This window comes from Tubulanus polymorphus, chromosome 2 (assembly GCF_964204645.1).
Source record: "Tubulanus polymorphus chromosome 2, tnTubPoly1.2, whole genome shotgun sequence".
Lineage (NCBI taxonomy): Eukaryota > Metazoa > Nemertea > Palaeonemertea > Tubulaniformes > Tubulanidae > Tubulanus > Tubulanus polymorphus.
In genome coordinates, this window is record NC_134026.1 from 24383764 (window position 1) to 24405497 (window position 21734).

Here is a 21734-nt window from a genome sequence, read left to right on the forward strand (position 1 = left end):
GATAATCAATTTTTGCACATTTTGACTAGACTATCATAGCAGATCTTTGAAGTGTGCACAATAAATCTATAATTAAAATTTGCAAGCTTTATGAAAACATGATAACTCGTCTGAAGAAGAGCTAATTAAATTTTCTGCAACTTGCTGTGAATGAAATCTAATTAGACCCATAATTAGTGCCCGTACTACAATGGTGAGGACAGTATATGTAGGCCTACTAGTTACTACTATTAGTTGCTAAGTCCTACACTAGGATAGTACTGAATATGGTCATTTAAAGCATAATACTTGAATTAGCAAAAGAACAATACTAGCAGAATATTCATACTATGAAAATCTACCCAAATATTTCCGGTCCCAGCTTAATCACATCTTTGCTTATTTACACAAACATCATCAATATTTAGCTTTTTTGTCGAATAAAATTTCAATTGAATTGATACCACCGAGTTAGTGGTGCATAATCTTTTTATCATCAATGAAAAAAACTGCAAACCGACAAGAAAAAAACCAGGTGTTAAAACCCTTACCAAAACGCTAACATATTAAATTCGACAGTATTTGCGAATAAAAATGCTTCGAACATGGAGAACATGGGCGCAGCCATCTTGAAAATACATGAAATGGCCCCCAAAATTTGGTCGTTTTCAAAAAGGCTTAGAAGTATGTTTTTTTTATTTGGCTGTTGATTTTTCTGTAATACGTTTATCTTAAGCCGATGCCCACAGACATAATAACGTTTGAATTGATTGATTGATTGATTGATTGATTGATTGATTGGTACACACTCAAACTCCGTCCGGGCCATCGTCCGTAAGCCGAATAATGGCGGAGACTTCGCTCACGCTGTACAAGGATCGCGAAGATTTCGCTGATCTTATTCCTATTCCTGTTGACGAAGGACCCAACCCTATCGTTCGCATAGCTTATACGGAACACTGTGAGTATTCATATCATCACATATTTAAATAGCTAGTTTATTCAAAGCGTAACCTGCTGAAAACAAATTCAAATCATTTTATTGACTGCTTTTGCTTGCCAGTCAGGAACACTTTCCAAAAACGGCTTATTCTGCCATAAATGGCGTTTTCCGCCAATAACGGCGGAATCAGCCATTTATGGATTACTCAGTTTTAAACTGCTTCTGCCAATTTAGCCGAAATCGGCGTTTTCTGCCATTTTTGGCTTGTTCTTAAAAAACGCCATTTCCACCGTTTTCAGCTGTTACAGTTTTTAAAACTACATCGCCAGAACACAGGGGCTTGTTAACTGGCTTGGATTTTACTTCCGGGTTGTTGATAATCTCGCGAGAATGGCGCTAAATTTAAACTGCAAATAAATTCAAAATATCACAGAAATACCTCTTGTTGATGTTGTTTATTTATCCACTATAGAGTTTCGATAAACAATTGGCTGTTAAGGATCAGTATCAGTGGGCGCGACGCCTTACTATATTAAAATAACAAGGGATGAAACGGCTTCGCTTTTGCCTGTGACCGTATTGATGCGGCGGAAACCACTGCGCATGCGCGGCAACTTCCGAGCGCTAGTGAGCTGTCAATCAAACTTCACATTATAGTTTTTCTACATCAATTCAAAAATTGATAATTTCCTTAGAAGTGTGATTGTCTTGGCTTGACATAGGTTTTTGAGAAGAATCAATTGAACTTGAACTGATCTTAACCTTTCGGAAAGTTGCCGCGCATGCGCAGTGGTTTCTGCCGCATCAATACGGTCACAGGCAAAAGCGAAGCCGTTTCATCCCTTGTTATTTTAATATAGTAAGGCGTCGCGCCCACTGATACTGATCCTTAACAGCCAATTGTTTATCGAAACTCTATAGTGGATAAATAAACAACATCAACAAGAGGTATTTCTGTGATATTTTGAATTTATTTGCAGTTTAAATTTAGCGCCATTCTCGCGAGATTATCAACAACCCGGAAGTAAAATCCAAGCCAGTTTACAAGCCCCTGTGGCCAGAAACGGCGTTTTAGCTTAGATAGTTTTACAGGTGCTATTTATAGTGCTTAGTTCGATGGGAGTCCCTATTATGACATCATCGCTTTTCTGCTGGCATACATTTGTATATTTGCGCCGAAAAATTAATCTCATTGATCCATTCCAGGCTTCAAGAAAGAATTAAATATAAATGTACGGGTTTCCGATGGCAATTGTATTTGAATTCTGTTCTTTCTTTATGCCTGTATTCTATGTAATAAATATATACATACATGTATCCCAAATTGTTTCGAAAATGTTTGTTGTATTTTGAAATGAATCTAGATACAGCTGTATTGATTTTGAGTGTTGTAATGTCATCGGCCACCAATTCATTCAATCACTACCCATCACAAGTCCAATTAGCTGGGAGGCATCGAAGATGTTAATTACCTTCAATTAACCAACATCATATGCAGTCCAATATATCCCTCAACCATTCTATGCTTTATTAGGCAAGATAAGACCATGGGCAAAACTTAAAACTAGATTTTTGATACACTAGTTTAAACATCCATGATTGATTTGTCTTATGAGAATGATAATTATAATGATAATTTTATTTTTATTTTTAACATATAATATTTACACATCCGTTCACCTCAGCAAATTAATCATTTTATTCCGAAAAAAGTACCCTGTAGACACTAGGGAAAAGGTCTAAGCGGGTGGGGGAATCCTCATATATAACAAGTGGACTGCCAATAATGGCTTAATAGTTTATGATTATAAAACTAGCTACGCCAAAAACGGCGGAATACGCCAGAAATGGCGAATGTTTTTATGTGTACCCATGGCAACATTTAATTGAAAACTTTATAATAGTTTTTAAAACTAGTTCCCAAATTTATTTTTAACAAAAATCATGATTAATAAACTTGTTTCATGCTGTAGTAGTTTTGAGAGTTTTCCCGGAGTTTTTGGGCTGCATATGACGTAATCATTTAGAAAAACATGAATTTGACCACTTTACCTAGCTCAAAAATTTCCATCCTAGCGTCATAAGAAAGCTTATCGTCTGCTCGAGATTATGACGTAATCGGCAACATGCGCTAATTTGACCGGAAGTGCGCAAAAAACTTTAAAGCAAAACTCGAAACTTAGTGAGCTGAAACTGGCTGATTAAGCCATAAACGACTGTAAAAGTTTCAAAACTGAGTGATCCATAAACGGCTGATTCTGCCGTTATTGGCGGAAAACGCCGAAATTGGCAGAATAAACCGTTTTTGGAAAGTGTTCCTGACTGCTTGCCAAACTAAAAAGCCTTGCTTGCTTTGATCGATTCAGAAGTGTAAATTTTTTGATAAACAAATCATGAGAAAAGTTTCCCTTATACAAAAGGGGCAGACTTGGGTTAACGAAGGTAGACCTTGTTGACTATTTGTTTACTTCCTAGAATCCTACATCCTCCCCCGGCAGGGATTCGAACCTGATGGCATCGAGATTGCCACGGCACGAAACCCTGCCATAATCGACCGTGTGCGCAGATACATGCGCAGTTCAGATGATGTGATTTTTAGCCAATCAGAAATCCCGTTTTATTTTAGCCCGGGTTTTCCCATTTATAGTTCTTCCTTGAAATTTGCCTCAACGATTATACAACGAGCAATCTGATTGGTGCCGCAAGTTTTCATTCGGAAAGCTGCGCATGTACCTGCGCACCCGGTCTACTGATGCAGGGGTTCGTGCCCTGGCTGAGTGAAGCGATGCCATCAGGTTCGAGTCCCTGCAGAGGGAGGATGAGAATCCTAGTGTGAAACCGAATGTCACTTGGTCCAAACTTACATACAGTCCAAAAATAGTGAACCACACAATTGAATACAGTAACTGTTATTCGCTGATGTTTGCCCTTTATACCCCAGAGAAAAAAGGGTTAAGGTCGGATTTGGGCTCCCCAGACCATATGCCTTAAGTGCATAATGAATATTGGAAAATGGTGGCGTAAATAAAGCCACTACCTTTGTATTTTGTTAGATTAAAATTTAATCGAAGTCTTCTTCATCTCTTGCAGTTAAAGATGTGTATGATTATTTCCGCGCCATCTTGAAAAAAGATGAACGAAGTGAACGAGCATTTGACGTTGTAAGTCAAGCGGTCAAATTAAACCCAGCTAATTATACCGCTTGGTACGTAGTTACTGATGTTCAACCCCGCCCCCCCCCTTGCAAAATACAAGTGGATATGAATTGAATTATTTATGATTTTCAGGCATTTTCGACGCATACTCTTGAAGGATCTGACGAAAGATTTGAATGAAGAGTTGGATATGATTTCAGCTGTGATACTAGAACATCAAAAAAACTATCAAGTTTGGTATGTCTATTAACGATGTGTTTTTTTCTTAAGAGTGTTCGATTGAAAGTCACCATTTTCTTCTTTTCTGCACATTTTACAATGACCAATTTGTTGTCTTATCGAGTTCATATATCTTCAATTGTCAACATCGGATTTTTCAAGGCATCACAGAAGAGTTATAGTGACGTGGTTAGATGACCCGAATAATGAGTTAGAATTTACTGATGACATTCTTACTCAGGATGCCAAAAACTACCATGCCTGGGAACATAGGTACATTTCATTCGCTAAAATTCATGTATCGCTCTTATATCACTCTAAGCCAGTTAATTTTGAAAATTATTGCAATAATGTTCCTCTCTGACCAAACATCTCCATTTTTGTTCGGTGTTTAGAAGTAATACATTTTTTTATACAGACAATGGGCTATCAGAACTTTTGATCTTTGGGATGAGGAACTGGACTATACAGATCGGCTACTAATAGACGATGTACGCAATAATTCTGCTTGGAACCAGAGATATTTCGTCATTTCCAATACAACAGGATTTACTGATGAAGTCATCGAAAGAGAGTTTGAGTAAGTCTTAACTGAGAACATTGAAAAAAATCATTTATTTACCCACAGACAGTTGATTTAAATTACCCTCTACTTGTGGTTTAAGGTACGCAAAGGAGAAAATTAAAAGGGCTCCAAATAATGAGAGTGCTTGGAATTATCTGAAAGGGTAAGATTAGTTTTTCTTTAAAATTCACACTCGCTTAGTATTCTAGAATAACGTTGATTCAGAAATGGTGAATGGCAGCTCATTTCTTTGTGGAACTATTTGTGATAATGGATATCATCTATTCTATATGTGGGTTCGCGCAGGTGTAAAAACCAAGAAGTCATTTAATATCATATTGAGATTCAGATATAGTTCGAAGTCACCGATGAAACATGTGAAAAAACAAGTTTACAAGGAAATATAGAAATACTAATCTAAATCAATGAGAATAAAGCAATTAAACAAATGTTACAGAATTTATATGTCTGCCATATCATCAAGGAAAGAGGTCAAGTTTAGCTCATCCATAGGCTTGTTCAAGGTAGTTCAATAACATAGAATTATGAAATAATGAAGGAAATTAAAACTGAATAGAATGATTCATAAGATCATTTCTTTATTCCAAGTTTCCAATTATTTGGATTGATACATCAAAATGATTTGCAGATTATTATATTTAAATTCTTGGGTCAAGTAGTTTTGCGAACCGTTGACCTCAATAGAAAGTTGTTTTGATATTCTTACCCAGTGCTGCCCTCTTTGGTAGTCTTTACCAGCCAGTTTTAAAAAGTCTGTTTCACATATTTTTTTATTTCGCATTACTCATTGTTATTTTATTAAAATGCACTGTACTTGGTTTATTTATCGAGAAAAAATATGTTGTTATTCATAGTTACTTTATAGATGAACAATCATATCAAGAACGTTTCAGTTAAACGTGCAAAGATCAATTGTTTTGAATGTGATACACAGTTATCTTATTAAATCCTGTGTCACTTGGTTCTGTACCCACTGTACTATATATTCGACTTAAAATCGAATGGACATTAGGCCAACTAGTTTCGTATTTGAACTTATTTTTCATTTTGTACTATTATTCTCTTCTTGATATTGACTAGACATTTGACTTGTAACAGGGTCAAAATAGTGTCATATTTAGCCAAGCAAGTAAAATTACTATTGATTCACAAATATAGAATTATTGTATCTAACCTCATTTCTAAGACAGATTTTTAGTCAGCGTACCATATTTGCATATTACCTAGTTACATAGTTGATCAATTTGTCTCTGTTAAATATTTCTAGGATTCTCATGAACAAGAAGATCAGTCGATATCCCGGGTTACGAGAATTCTGTGATGAGCTCTACAACAAACATATCCATTCGCCTTATATGATCGCATGTCTGATAGATATATATGACGAAATGTTGGAATTAGGATGTGAAAATAAATCGGAAATCTTGCAAAAAGCAGTCAAGGTATAAAAATGCATTTGATAATCTTGTAAAAATAGAGTACCAGTAAATTAATTTTTAGCCAGCTTTCTTAAAAGTAACCAGATTGTTTCAAAATTATTTGGAGATAATATTGATAATATCTGTCCTGATTTTTTCCAGCTATGCGGTTCACTCGCGAATGATTACGATACAATACGTAAAGAGTATTGGGATTACGTAAGCAGGTCTCTGTCATTGAAATATGGGCTGGCAGTTTCAGGCGACAATAAAACCTCGTCGTAATTATCATTTGGTCCAACGAAAGAAGCTTTGAAGATATTTTTAATCATAGATTGTGTTCAATTCAGTGATAATGTGTATTGCTCAGATATGCCCTAGTTATGTAATGTTTTACCATACAGTGTTTATTTACATATGTATTGATGGTAATGTGAAATTATGTAAGTCGTTTAGTTGGAACTGTATCATGAAGTCTATATGAATGTATAATTGTTTATTGCCACCTAACATGGGGCATATTATTATTTTTCTATGAAGAACTTATATTGGATGTAACATCTTGTAAAATTATTTGTACATAGTGAATGTAAATTATTCAACGTTTGACAAAAGTCGGGAGTATTTTTCTGTGAAACATACACTGTGTGGAACGACCTATATGTATTTTATAATTCATGCAACAGACATGTGCTAGTTGTACCAGACATCTATAATGGTTGTATGCATTGTATTGTGGAGCTTGCCGCCGTTCAGTTCAGTAACTATTCCATGCATATACAGACCTTGCTAAAAATGTATTGGTATATCATGTAACCACGTTGTCTGAAATTAGAACGAAAATTCAGCCAAGTGATTGTAGGTCATATTTCTGTAGTGGTTATTATTGCTCCTCTAGAAAGAATCTGATCTTCCTTTTATCTGTCCTTTGAAAAAACCATGTACCATGAAAATAATATATTAGTACAGAATACTCCGCTCTAGTCGCACCTTTTGGGACCGTAAAAATCTGCCGACTAGGTCATCCGAGGTGAACAGTTAACTGTGTAGATCAGATCCGACTAAGCGCAGTCCACTATAAATCTTGCTCAGAACTTATGATCACACTCTTTGAGGTCTCTTTTGCGTTGGCACAGCTAACCACTCGTAAATTGTGTACTTAAATCGTCATAATAACATATGAGCATTGTTTATTGCATATGTTTTTAAGAGTGTATCATAAAATTGTCATTATCAATATTGTCTCATAACATTCAATAAAATTTAGAAAAAATAACTATTCCTTTCAATCATCATTTGATCTATCAATCACGTTGAATCTTTCGCCTTGGCGTTCTCTTTAAAGTAAGACCTTGAACTTTGTCCAAAGGTTAGACAGCCACGTCACAGATATATACCCTAATGGCCTATGCTTGTACTGTAGTAGGGCATGACATGCTGTGGAACTTCTTACAAACTCTTGATACGATTCTTCGGATATAACAAATACAGAATTTTGTCCAATTTGACTAATTTCATTACTGGATATAACCTATAGGTTATAACGAACATATTTTCTTGTCTCATCAAGTTCGACGTTGTAACTAGGTTCCACTGTATAAACCACATAACAACCTTGCTGAGATGGAAAGTCAAGCCAACAAAAACTACAAATGGAAGATGAATTATTTAGACTTCATGTATTTATTAATATAATTCCTAAAATCATAACTCACAGGATATACTGATGCCAATCAGAATGTTAAAGTTTACAACTGAATATTCCTTAAAGTATTATGATTGACCAGTCTAGCATTTTGGAATTATTCAGTCCCTGGGAATGGCTTGGATCTACAGAATCTTAACGCTGGAAGTATAAACTCCATTTGCCCGAGGGAACAATGAAAGACAATGTTCATCTGAGTAACCACAGGTTTATTCTCATATCATGAGTTCCTATGTATCCTAAGATGCTAGCTAGCATGGCGGCAGTTTTATTAAGCCTATCACAACCGATTGTATTCAGATTTTAAACATACTTCATTTTGTAATCCAATCAATATCTGATGAAGAAACTATAAAACAAAATCTAACTTTTTCACTGACAAACTAAGCATCTTAGTAATTTACTAAAATCATTATTTTTATTGCTTGACCTTACTGTATCTATGTTCCATTGTAAATCTCAAGAAGGATATTTACTTAGCTGGGAATTAAAACAAGCAAAATCAATGCGTTGTGGGGACCATAAAAAGCCCAATGCATAACGGAAAATTTACCCTGACACCATCTCAAATACCTCATAACTGACAAACCACGTGCCCCGACCAGAAAATGCACATTCAAAAATTAAAATCTAGGATCATTTTAACTACGGGCTTAGGATATTATATCAAAGGATGAAATGCTCCCCGAATTTTCCTTTAATCAGAGCATAAAGCTATTATTAAGACGATAAAATAAATTAACTTTGTTGCAAGTTTGACAGTATGATTCTAATTCTAAATCAGTGGAGTCTCCGTGCCAGATCAAGACAAATAGGGAATGGACAGCTTGGAGCATCAGTGCACATTACAACTTATTTTTCAGAATTGTTCAACAGAACATATATTTTTGTAGGATGATAAATACAAAAGCAGCACCATTGAAGAAATAACACATGCATGAACTGTACCAGTAAGGTTGTGCCATCTATTATTCAATCTTAAAAATCATAGAATAACATTATCGTACAAGCAAAAATAATTTAAAACTTTCACCTTTCAAACTTTTTTTCTAACTACGTAATAAAATCATCATACTGAGTTTGATGACATAAACTAACAATTCAGTGTCACATTCAATTAATCTGTACATAGCCTAGAATTGTAATCTGAAGAACACGACACGGTTTTAAATCCAATTCTGAAAAATCTTGCCCAGTGATTGAATGCGTTAATGTGCACAGTCTGTTCATGGTTTGGCCGTTTCACACGCTTGAACGGATGGAACTGCACCAGTGGCTATACTCGGTAAATAGTGAGTCGAGGACGACAAAGCATTCACTTTACCGAATTCGTTCTCGTGTACGACCGACGTTGCGGTTGAATCGTTCTGCTGATGCTGTTGCTTCGTGATGAAATACTTAAAGAACTCATAAACCGACCACGATATCGCAGTAGCCGGCATCTGAAACACGACACGCGCCGAAACGCCCTGGAAATATCCGGTGAAACCGCGAATATTGTAGACAGTCCTGATAGCGTTAACCATTCCGTCAATGCGCACCGACGACGATGCAACAGACACGGTTTGCGTATTCAATAGAGTCTTGCAAACATCTAATGGTGTGGTGACCGCAGCTGCAATGGCGCCGGCCAAGGCACCAGATATCACATGTGAACCGGGATGGTAATTCCTTTGAGAGTTGAGAAAGTCTTGCATCAACTCGTACATGACAAAATGAATGCTCTGAAACGGCACGTTCATAGTCAATTGTGTTGTATAGCTTCGATAGAACGCGCGTAATCCTTCAGTCCTTAGCACAGAGCGAATACAGTCTAGTGAACCTGCGTATGGACTTTTATACATTTGAAGTCTTTGTTTTATCACTGTGAAAAGTTCCGCAGTAAACACAAAACATGAAAAAGAAAACAAAATCAGCGTAAGAACAAAACTACTATTGACCGCAAAAAATGGTGGAAATGGCAAGTATTGCGTTTTACGTACCTTCTGCTGGGTTCATAACAGCATCATGTAACAATGTAGCAACACAGCCAGCAGCTCCTGAAAACGAAGCAGAGATAGAATCATATCAGCTGAGTGAATCAAACGCACATCAGTGGAAAATAGGGTTCAAACTTGCAAATAATTCGATTGGACTTGAAGGCAAATAATCCTACTTATCAATTTGTGATAAACAAGAAATCAGTTGTATGACTAAGTGTTCATTTTCAACAATTACATTAGATTATCATGTGTACCTACCATCGTCCTATGGAAAGATTGCAAGATAATACTCTATATAAAGAGAATTTATACATTATCGATGCATAAATAATCAATATAATTGATTTTATCTGTTAGTGACTATTGTGTAACGATGAACATAGAGCAGTATCTAAATCACAAGAGCATAACTAAATGGAATTAATAAACTTCAAAATTGATTCAATCAGGAAACTGATTAATAATGGTACCATTTGATTTTGATATGTAGTGTAATAAGTCATTACGGAGCAATAGATATGTTGAATTGTTATTATCATGAGCATGATAAAGGTGATATAAATGCGATCTCAAAAACTTTTTACAGGGATTCTCCATAAATAATCATCAAGGCATCAATTTAAACTATCATTATTGCATATAATATAAAAATTAAAGCTGGATGAAGTGACTAATGAGATGGCGCATAGATTTAAATATGTCCAGAGAGCAACAGCTGGAGTTACCGTGTGCTATGACATGATGGCCATAATTCGACGAACTGAATGCCTTTTTTAAACGTTCGTAACAAGCGAAATACATGGCATGGGCGGGTCCGGCTCCACCGATGACAGCCTGCATGCCGCGCATAGTCTGACGAATTCCCTCGCGTCGAATGATGTTCTCCAAAGCGTGTGTGATACTTTTATAACGAGCCTTCGGATGTGGTTCCAAGATCTGCATACGAGTCTAAAATAACATTAAAAATAAGTGTAAACTACAAATATCTCGCCAAATACATCGTCCCATAAGCATCAAAGAGGTGGTAAGGTCATAAACAAGGGTCACGACAAATTTGGATTATTATAGTAGTAGGCCTTCACTGCGTATACTAATAATACAGCCAGACCCAAACAAATATGGTATACCTAAAATTCTCATAAACAGAACTTTGCAGGTACACTGAGACATCGTCAACATACCTTCACACAGTCGACAGGGTACATAACGCTATGTTCCATAATTCCAGCCAAGGCGCCGGCCATCATGTGGGTTTTTACCGACGTCGTCGTTGGGAGGCTTTCGTACTCGTCTCCTTCCATGTCGAGCATCAATTCGGCTTGTTCACTTATAAAGTCGTTTTCTCAGTGAGATCATGAAGTTGTCAAACTTGTTACGTCATCTAGTGGACATAGTTTCAGGATAAGACCGAGAAGACGACACCGACCGAACCTTCCTGCCAGGCTCGGGTTATTTCGCCATGCTGAACTGAAACGCAGCCAATCAACGTCGAGTACCCAGTCATGTGTGAGGGACCGTATTGCAATTATAAGTTAAAGAGGGCAGCACCAGATGACCGTGTCTCAGAACTCACCCATAGCTGAAGAACAGCAACGCCCGATTCCTTGATCCGACAAATTACAATTACCACAAAAATGGCAGCGGCCAGTCGCGACAAAAAATAATCGAATTTGGATAAAAGAGAGCATTAATTTCACAATGGAAGCCCCCAGCGTATCACACGGTGATCCGAAATTGATTGAAGCTATTGTGAATCGTGTGAAATCACAGGGAGTGTTTGATCAACTTCGTAAAGATTGTATTGCTGACGTTGACACGAAGGTAACGTAGTTCGACCAATTAATTTTGGGACCCCAATTTTGACGTCAATTCTACCTGAATCGGTCATCTTCAACATTTACAAAATTCAAAGAAAAATTCAAACTCAGTAGCTTAACTAATGTTTTTTGCAACTACCCCAAACTAATGTTGGTAATTCAAAATCCATAGAAGTAAAAACAGTACAAATCTCATTTTCTAATGAGTAATATATATTTATTATAGCGAACGTTTTCGGGAGTTACATTATCCCCTCTTCAGGCATAGCGCAAGTGATTAAATTTACATATCATTAATAATTGATAATTATAATACAAAGATAATCAATTACACACAATCTAATGTTGGTAATTTCCCATTTGTTGTTACTTAGACCTGTCCTTTTTGTTATCCTCTAATAGATTTTCATTTTTGTTCTAAAACAAATGTTTTTCATTTCAGCCAGCATATCAGAATCTTCGTCAGAGAGTGGAAAGCTACGCAGAGAAATTTGTACATAACCAAAAGTGGAGTTCAGATCTGAATAAAAATCAACTACGTGATGGCCTACGAAGAGAACTTAATGAGTAATTTAAATTTCCGTATCCAGCCATGCTATCTAAAACACATTTGCCTAATATTGGTTTTATAAAATGAAAATTTAGTTGGCAATACATGTGAAAAAATGCTTGATTCTTTTCTTTTAATATAGGACTGGTATACTCACTAGTGGTGTTGATCGAATTGTTGAACAAGTTGTCAATCCTAAGATATTTAAGGTGTTTAAACCCGAGATTGAAAAGGTTGTCTGCGAATACCTCAATATTGACCTGAAAGAAAGAGAAAATAGGGAGAAACGCCGACAAGAAATTCAACAACAAACCATGCATCAGAACATGGAGAATTTGAAAGAAAACTTAAAAAAAATGCAGCAAAGCCCACAATCTGGTAAAAAACCATCATCATTTCATTTAAAAATTCTTTTCTCTTTCATTTGAAAATCAAATTATCTGAGATCTCTTGTGTTATTCAGGTTCACCAGGCAGTGCAAATACATTTGGTTCGCCGGGTTTCAATCAGAATCGGATGCCATATTTTCCACCCTCAAGTTTACCGAATGTGGCTATTCCGCCACCTCCGATGCAACAACAGCCGATGTTTGGAGCATTTCCATTTCAAAATCTGCCACCACTACCGCCAATGCCCATGGGAATGCCACCTTTACCCCCTATGCCTCCTCTGCCACCTATTCCCGCAAATCCGTTGATCCCAGCTTCAGTTCCGACACCCTATTTAGCAACTCAACAGTATCTTCAGCCACCTGGAACATCAGGAGCCGCAGTACCGTTCGGTACTATGACCTCGACAGCAAATTCAGCAGGACAATCTCCAGTGCCTGTATCAAATGTAACTAGCCAGGTTCCAACAACTGCTGCAAGCACTCCCTTGCAAACAGATGCTCCCGATAAAACACCGTTAACATCCACGCCAAAAGTAGAGACAGATAATGTTGTTAAAAACGAGCGCAAGAACTCTGAATCAGAATCTAAAAAGGTTGATAGTAAGAAAGAGCATAAGAATATGAGTGCATTAAAAAGTAAAGATAAAGATACAGTCGTTGCATCACCAAAAGAGTCACCGAAAGCAAAAGAATCGCCGAAAGTGTCCATTGACTCGCCACAGGATTCGCCAAAGCCTGAACCAATGCCTAAACCAGAGAAATTGATTGATGCTTTCAAGAGAGAACAGGAGAAAGAAAAACTTATGAAAGATACTGGAAAACTAGGCGGTATAACTAAAGATCCAAGCAAATTAGGCAGCATAAAGCGCGAACATTTTGCTGGTAAAGGCACGGCGAAAGAGCCTCCCTTAATGAAGGAAAAAAATGTCATTAAATCGAAGGACATCAAGGTACTCAACAAAGACATACGATTTGATAAATTAAAGGAACGCTCGAAAGATATCATTAAGCTTCCCTCCGATCCAAAAGTAGAACGTGCCAAAGAAAAGATGTACGAACGCATGAAAGAGATGAAGCCGGGAATCATGAAAGAAAAATCAATTCATAAGTCGGAGCACAAACATCGCATGTTTATAGAAGCGGAGAAATATAAAACTGATACGAAAATCAAGAAAGCAATGCCAGTGGATATAAAACCTGAGAAAACTTATCGCTTCGCTTGGGAAAGCCAGATTCGAGATCTGGATGAAGATCAACTGTCAGATATTACAATATCTTCCGTTCACACGGATGACTTATCTGACTTTGACGTCTCAACTGGTGAATCAGACGCCGAATCGCAGAATTCGAAAGACAGGGACATTCCACAGAAGAAACTAGGTAGAATTCCATGTTCATAACATCAATTATAACATCAGGAATCCTTTTGTTGGTTTGCGTACACGTAACATCCTATTCTATTTTGCACTTATAGCGATGAAAAAAGAAAAATCACCAGTGGAAGTTGATGAGGAACCACACAGAAATATTGTAAGTATTTAGAAATCAACAGATTAACTGGTACATGTGTGGGCTATCTTGTACAGATTCATTGCCTGAATTGTTCTTTGACATATTGAAATTGGTTAAAGAATTTTGATTTATTATGTTTTCAGTTTGATGATTTCTTTGTGAGTTTTAAATCTTTTTTGTCTATTGCTATATATGCCAAGATATTTCCATTACACGCTGTATACAATAATCTGAGTTATATATGACTCGACAGAGCTAAATCTAGGTTATAAACGTGGAGCTGGGTCCTGCTGTGGGAAGAAGTATTAAGTGTCCATATCCAAATTAGAAAAGCCAGTGAAGTTATTTGCAGTAGTCATTGCCTGGTTTATTCCTATTTACATCCCACTCTGGTGGTCTGTGGTTTTCATCTATGGTCATTGGTATTTCTCTCTATCATACCCATGAATGTATAGCCAAGGTGTAAATTTGATAAAAGGGTTTTTATGAATGGTGGTTATGTTGCTTACTAATGTGAATGGAAAATCACTACTTGCTTTTTACAAGTAACAATGATTATTCTGTTGGTGGCTTTATTCAAAGATGTCTTAACGAAAGACCTGTGGTCAACATTTTTGCAGTTACTGTAGTTGGGTTCATGCAATAATCATTGTGACATAGCTATACGGCTTCAATGGCACACTGGTACATTTTTCATTCCTTCCCCTACTTCTTTGGTTGTAGGTCTTGTATTTATGATTCCGTAATTTTGACCAAAAATTCTTCTTTTTGGCTAAATTTGAATCCAATACTGTTAGAATCAAAATAATGAGTTCTTTTTCAGTCAAAAGACAAAGGAGATCGTCATTTGAGCCGTCAAGAACGGCGAGCACAAATTGAGGCAAAGATCAGAGAGATAGAAGAGAAGAAAAAGCAATTGAAAGAGCAATGGAAGAAAAGACGAGAACTGGGTGAAAAAGGTACGTGCTTTTATTCACATTGAAAAGGTCATGGATCGTCTATATTTGTCCACCAGTTGAAATTACATAATAGATTTTATGCTTTGCAGCAGATACATCTATAAAAGAAACTGTTAAACCTGAACCAAAGAAGAAAACTACGCAGCGACAGAAAATGTCGAAACAAGCAAAAGAAGCGCTGAAGGAGCAGCTTAAAGAACAGAAGGTCATGGAAAAACGAATGGCCTTACGACGGCAAAGAACTCGTAATCCACGCTATGAAAATGAAGAGTTCATATCAATTTTCACAGAAAAACGTCAAAAATCACATCTAGCAAGTTTATACGATGAATCTCCTCTTTTACACGTGGAAGAACCTAAAACTAAACCAAAGTTGAAGAAAAAAGATACAGAAGAATCGCTTTACGAGTCGATATCAGATTCTAGTCAATCGGATAGTGAATTCTCTAGCAAGAAAGTTAAAAATACGAAGCTACCACCGTAAGACTTTTATAGCTGTTTCTTCATCTCCAATTATCTGAATATCTACTTTAACAGCTTGTGCTCATTTTTTCAGACGGCCACCGAGTGAATCAGATTCTGACAGTCCTGTCATCATCCCAAGTGAACCCAAACCGAAGCCGCCAGCTGCATCTTCGACAGCTAGGTATCGTTATGACACATCCGATTTATACAAGCCTAGAATGAATTTACGAAAAGAGGGAACTTCACCGAGACGTGGTGGCTCTCCTGAACCCCAAATAACCAAGCCATCTCCTGCGTAAGTAGAGTACTAGACAATCAAATCTTTCATATTTTGTTCAGATGATAATGGATGTTGATTTGAAAGAATATTTATGATCTGTCCTGATATTTTCCAGAATGGCTAATGTTTATAAACCCCATCCAGCAGCACCTGTGGCTACGAGAAAGCCATCAGATGACAAATCATCAATTGCGTCAGATTCTGATTCGTCGGATTGTAAACGAAGTAGAACACCGGTTGATTTATCAGAGTTCGGTGAAGCTGCTCGTCGATATTCCAAGTAAGTAACAAGTCATACCCCTTAAATGAAGATCAATTGGCTAAAGTTTTTGATTAAATATTTAGTTGTGTTTACTGGGTTTTTTCATTATTTCTACTTAAGAACGTTAAGCAGAAGAGTAGACCAGTTTGGTAGATCTCGGTCACCCATACAGGAAAGGTCAAGATCCCCACCACCCTATAGAAGGTCTGTATTTACATCTTTGTGCTAAAAAAAATATTAGCATGTATGTAACGTGTAACGTCTGAGACATTTTTGTGAACTTTTTACAGTTTGAAGAAATCGGTGCCAGTTGAACCAGCTCCGTTCTCTGATCCCCAAAGACGATTTTCAAGGTACCGTATAACAAAGCACGTACATATGTATTGAAGTGTACTACCATAGAGGCTTGTTAATGGTGATTTTTGACATATTTTTGGGGATTTATTCAGATGCTATCTCTGTGCAGGTCGTCATATTTCTTAACTCTTTGTACATAAGCGTTGTAGTGGGTCATAACCTCAGTCTTGTAATACGGATTCATTGTAGCAGTAAACGTAGTGATATTTTGCATTAATTACAGGCCTGTTTGTCCCCATATGCAACCTGCACTGCCCACCCCTGTGATGTTGCGGCCCCAAATCGGTCAGTGTCTTATACATAGACACAATCTTGGTGAGATTCCATTGTAGTCGACATGCTACACAGTAAAACACACAAATGTTTGTGCTATTTTGTTTCACTCACCAGTTCATAACTCAGTGAGAATATTTTCAATGATATTAAGATCACTATTGCGCATATTTTCACCTAAATGACGCACATCATGCTTTAGTAATTCTGTTTTGAGGTTTTCACTAATTCTACTTTTTTACAGTACATTAGCTAAATTTCTGGTTGAATCTTTTTTAAAGTTACTATAAATTGTATATTTGTTTAAGGTCTATCAGAAATTATTTCATTAAAGGTTATATTTCAGTGATTTGTACGATCCTGAAATACCTACACCAGGAACTCCAGAAACGTGAAGTACGATAACCGCCTCAAATCTCATCCTCCTTCCTTCAACATACCGTAGATCTAAAAATTGCTTTATCTGTTGTTGTTGTTCAGATTTCCTGAGTCATTTGGTATTGTAGAATTGGGTTGTAGGTAAAAATTGGTTGAAAACGGTGATGGAGTTCAAACTTACTTTGTTGCATGGAATAATTTATGAGATTTGATTCTGATTATCTTTTTTCCATTGCTTTTAAGTTAGGATCTTATTATTCTTAAATCGAATCATTTGAAATAGATAATTGGTTGAGGCTCACATGAATGTTACAAGTGGTTAAATGTGACCCTGAGATGGTTGATTGCCAGTAAATGTGTTAGATACCGGTATATGTTTCAATATGTTATGCTTTGTTTAGTGTCAAATTTATTTGCCGCTGTATGGGTTGGGCAGTGTACTATTTCACCTACATTCTAACTGTTCTTTGATTCATCTGAATTTCAAATGTTTTGAACTTAAATATTTCAGAGAACGGCGAGAAAAACCTGTCACAGAAATGGATTTTGGTGAGGCCCAGAGGCGTTATGGACGGTACGTCTTATGTTCATACCAGCATGCCACTTAAAACTTATACCAGAGTCACACTTAAAACTTACAATTTGTTTTTCTATTTAAGGCGTCAGCGTGCAGTTAGTCCCTCGTCTTCCCGGTCACGCTCACCACCTCGTGGCAAGAAATCACTTAATGCTGCCTCAGACAGTGACTCCGACATCGAACCCGTTTACAAACGGACTCCTGCAACTCCCGTGCCAACAACTAAAAGACAACGCACTACATCATCATCAAACCAATCACCCTCGAAATTTGATGATGCCAGCGGCACTAGGGCGAAATCTCCGACATCACCTCCCATCAAAAGATTGAAGGCTTCACTACCACCAGCTGTACCGACTGTTCCTGTGCGTGGAGCTTCACCTATATCTGATGGAGAATTATCTGATGAGGGCGAACTACCACCTTCCCCTGCTCGCTCAGGAACACCTGTCCTTGATGAACCTGCACCCGAGCCTTTAGTTGGAGAGGCTCAATATCTTGGAAAAAACAGTGTCCAAGTGGAGTTAAAGGATAATTATGTGTTATTAGATGACGGGGAAAAAGTCACAATGGCAGCAATTGAAGGATACAGCGGAATTCCAGCTAGACAGACAACTTCTCGAGAGGCTCGCAGTCGTTCATCTACACCATTAATGGATGAGCCGATGCATTCTCCTAAACAACCACCAGTTGCTACAATTGAGACATTACTGGCGCGTGTAGAAGGTCGAGAAACAGCCCGTTACGAAATGGCTGATGATGATGTTATAGATATAGAAGTGGTTCCTTCTTCAACTGATTCAGATGATGAACGGGGTATTTTACAACACGTTCCTAGTGTCATTGAATCATCTGAACCAGTCATTCATGCTCAGGAAATGATAAACACTCTAACAAAAGAAACAAAAGAAGATATTAAAGCAGATGTTGAGGAAGGATCAGAAGAAGGAGAACTAGTTGAATCAGTGGAAGAAGATCGCGAGACAGATGCACTTAAAGTCAGCGATGAAAATGACGCAAAGAATGTTACTCAAGAAATTCCCTTGATAGAATCAGATTCGTTAGAATTAAGTACAGGAGATATTATTGTTGATAATGTAGATTCAATTTCTGATTGTGTAGCAGGAGATGTTGATTCTAATGAGAAAACAATTATGGAAAATTCTGATCTGGTTGGAAATGTAGATTCTGTTCCAAAAGAAATTGTAAATGCATCAACTGCTAGTTCTGATCAAGAAGTGCAGTTTGAACACCCAAATTCTTGCGAGACAAATACCCAGGAAGAAGTTGAAGACGAAATAGTAAATGCTACATGTGGTATAGACCCTCACGATAAATCAATGGATGGTAATGACAGTGAGACTAAAATAAGCATGAAAGCATATGATACAACATCACATGACTCTCAGCCACAAGAAACATGCCAATCGAAGATACAAACTGTTAAATCAGATAGTGAAGTGGAACTCGTTAAGTCTGAAGTTAAACCTTGTATTGAAGATGATAGATCCCTTGATAAATCAGAACAAATAATTGAACTAGAAGAGAAAATGTTTGAATCTATCAAAACAACAGAGACAAAAGAATCACAGTCATTACAGACGTTAGTTCCTGAGTCACAGGATCCGGAACAGGTTAAACATGAGGATCCAGTAATACAAAGTGTTGAAGTAATTGGGCATCTTAAAGCACAAACTATAGACTCTAGGACACAAGGTGATTGTTCAGAAAAAACTGAACTTCATTTTCAGTTGAAGGAGCCAATTGATGATATTATCAAACCGAGTGTTGGTGGAAAAAGTCTTGAGCTGTCTGAGCCGCTTATTGAAATAGTAGAATCCAAGGAGTTAGGCAGTGGTGATTACGAAAAACCTCCTTGTTTGGATATAGCTAATCTGGATGTTGTTGACTCATCGAGTAATGCTGTCAAATTTGATCAACGGGACCAGGAGGCAATGATAGGTAACACAAAACCAGATGATGAAGTGTGTGTTGCGAAGATATTACAAAAACGCCGGTCAAGTGTTAAAAGTGACATTAGTGAATCTAGTAGAAAGAGTGAGGAACGAACAAGTAAGCGACGTCCTTCAACACGGTCAGAAAAGAAAACCACTGATGATGATCAGCCATCAAGGCCAAGTTCACGGGCATCGAGGCATTCCTCTAATACTCAAAGTGATGATGATAAAGGTTCAAAACAAACACCTTCGTATGGTAGTGGAGAATTGTCTACAAATGTTAGTGAAGACGAGAAGGAGCCCTTAAAAAAAACAGAATTACTCTCTCGATCTGATTCCCCGCATGACCCTCAAAACGAAGTTAGTACAGTATTGACAGATTTACCCCTCGACATTGCAAGCAAAACACGAAGTCAGTCAAATGAATCAGAAGGGGAAAGCTGTTCAAGTCATGAGGGTAAAGAAGTAGCAGAACTGTGTGATGTTGAAAGTAGCGGTAATTCTGAAAGCGGTCAGTCAAAAATAGGCGATTCTGCTACTGACAGTATAACCAGTTCTAAAGATGAAACTCATAGAAAGCCTAGTCGATATCGATTGCCTACACCTGAACCAATCAGGACGAGAAGTGGTCGGACTTCATCTCCTCCACCAGCCTCATCGAAAGCATCAGCGACCAGTCAGCGACGTATGTCTTCACCTGCCCTGTCATCACAGTCAAGAGCAACCCGCTCAGCTGATGCTAAAAAGCAACCAGCGGTCGGCAAACGTAGTTCTTCTAAGATGTCCGATTCATCAGCTCCACCAAATAAAAGATCAAAGCGTTAATGGCAGATGGTTTGAAATAAGTTAATCTGTTATAATCCTAAGACACGCTTATTCCCAAAATTCTTGCATTCATCTATATCACCAAATTTGTTATAGATATTCTATGGTAGTTGTTCTTGGATTTATCCCTTCAGATCAATCTACATGAATGAAGAATAATGAAGTTGTGGCTGTCAGGCTCTTAGTTGTATATATCAAATTGTAGATAGCTAAAAAGTCACTTGTACAAAGGTGTATATGAATAATGCGTATATGGTGAGGAATTATGTGCAACTAAGGTTTTTCATGTACGGTACCATTCACATAGTAATTTAGGGTACTGATATGCTTGAAATAATTGAGATTAAAATACCGGTATTCTTGAAATGAGCAAGATTTAAGTCCAGGTCTTAGGAGATCACTGATAGGTGTAAGTCATAGGGATAATGTCAAATGTCAAATTAAATTTTCCTCTAAATTATTCACTTGTCGGTATGTGCCACAGTAGGGTTTTCATGTTATAAAAATTCTCTAAGAATTGTTTTGTAAATTTAATTCATTGTTTTGTGTGCTAAACTTCCTGTTCTTTTGAAGGAATAATCGTAAAAAAATACATGTGAACAATTTTGTAATACATAGCATATGGTGTTGTTATATGTACCTGATAGTTGAAAGTTAAAGCTATTTTGTATTTGTACAACTGTATTTTTGTAATTGCTGTTCTGATTGTCTTAGTCTCATGTGTGTTAAATCAATTATGATTAGTGTTCAGTTGATATATGTACGAGCAGAAAACTGCCTGAATATACAATGATTCTTATTCAAATAACATACTCTGTCTTGTTTTATCCGTCGCAAATTCTCTGAGAAGATTCTGCCTTCCTTGGTTACATTTGACTTTTTAAATTCCAAGAAGTAAAAGACATAGGAGTAAAATTGCGGAATGAGAAATTTAGAGGATTTACCACCATTTTATGAGACTAAGCATGAATTACTGATAGAGGATGATGTTGTTTATGATGTGGTTACTGCTAGAAACCACTGGTACACCTTTCATTCAGTACATACTAAAGAAAAACCATCACCATTGGGGGTCATTCATATATTACGTACACACAAAATTTGAATTTTTGACCCCCTTCCCCCATGTACGCAAAATCGGCC

The 21734-nt window shown here is 37.1% G+C and overlaps 3 protein-coding genes across 3 annotated transcripts; 2 read left to right on the forward strand and 1 right to left on the reverse strand.

Moving 5' to 3' along the window:
* Nucleotides 1-822: 822 nt before the first annotated feature.
* Nucleotides 823-7546, forward strand: LOC141899205 (protein farnesyltransferase/geranylgeranyltransferase type-1 subunit alpha-like). The gene is made up of 8 exons (XM_074785371.1): nt 823-940; nt 4013-4127; nt 4210-4314; nt 4459-4569; nt 4715-4876; nt 4962-5024; nt 6150-6324; nt 6463-7546. Exons 1-8 carry the CDS (start codon nt 826-828, stop codon nt 6583-6585), a joined length of 969 nt encoding a protein of 322 aa, XP_074641472.1. The 5' UTR covers nt 823-825; the 3' UTR covers nt 6586-7546.
* A 430-nt stretch (nt 7547-7976) lies between these two features.
* Nucleotides 7977-11442, reverse strand: LOC141898858 (mitoferrin-1-like). Its single transcript, XM_074784991.1, has 4 exons — nt 11169-11442; nt 10713-10935; nt 9988-10044; nt 7977-9869 (listed from the first exon to the last, which is right to left on the reverse strand). Exons 1-4 carry the CDS (start codon nt 11295-11297, stop codon nt 9232-9234), a joined length of 1047 nt encoding a protein of 348 aa, XP_074641092.1. The 5' UTR covers nt 11298-11442; the 3' UTR covers nt 7977-9231.
* A 187-nt stretch (nt 11443-11629) lies between these two features.
* On the forward strand, nt 11630-21366 carry LOC141899771 (uncharacterized). Its single transcript, XM_074786289.1, has 13 exons — nt 11630-11808; nt 12247-12371; nt 12497-12732; nt 12818-14125; nt 14220-14275; nt 15081-15216; nt 15306-15696; nt 15773-15976; nt 16077-16241; nt 16344-16427; nt 16514-16576; nt 17743-17805; nt 17891-21366. The coding sequence occupies exons 1-13, from the start codon at nt 11686-11688 to the stop codon at nt 20589-20591; spliced, it is 5655 nt and encodes a 1884-aa protein (XP_074642390.1). The 5' UTR covers nt 11630-11685; the 3' UTR covers nt 20592-21366.
* The last annotated feature ends 368 nt before the right edge of the window (nt 21367-21734 follow it).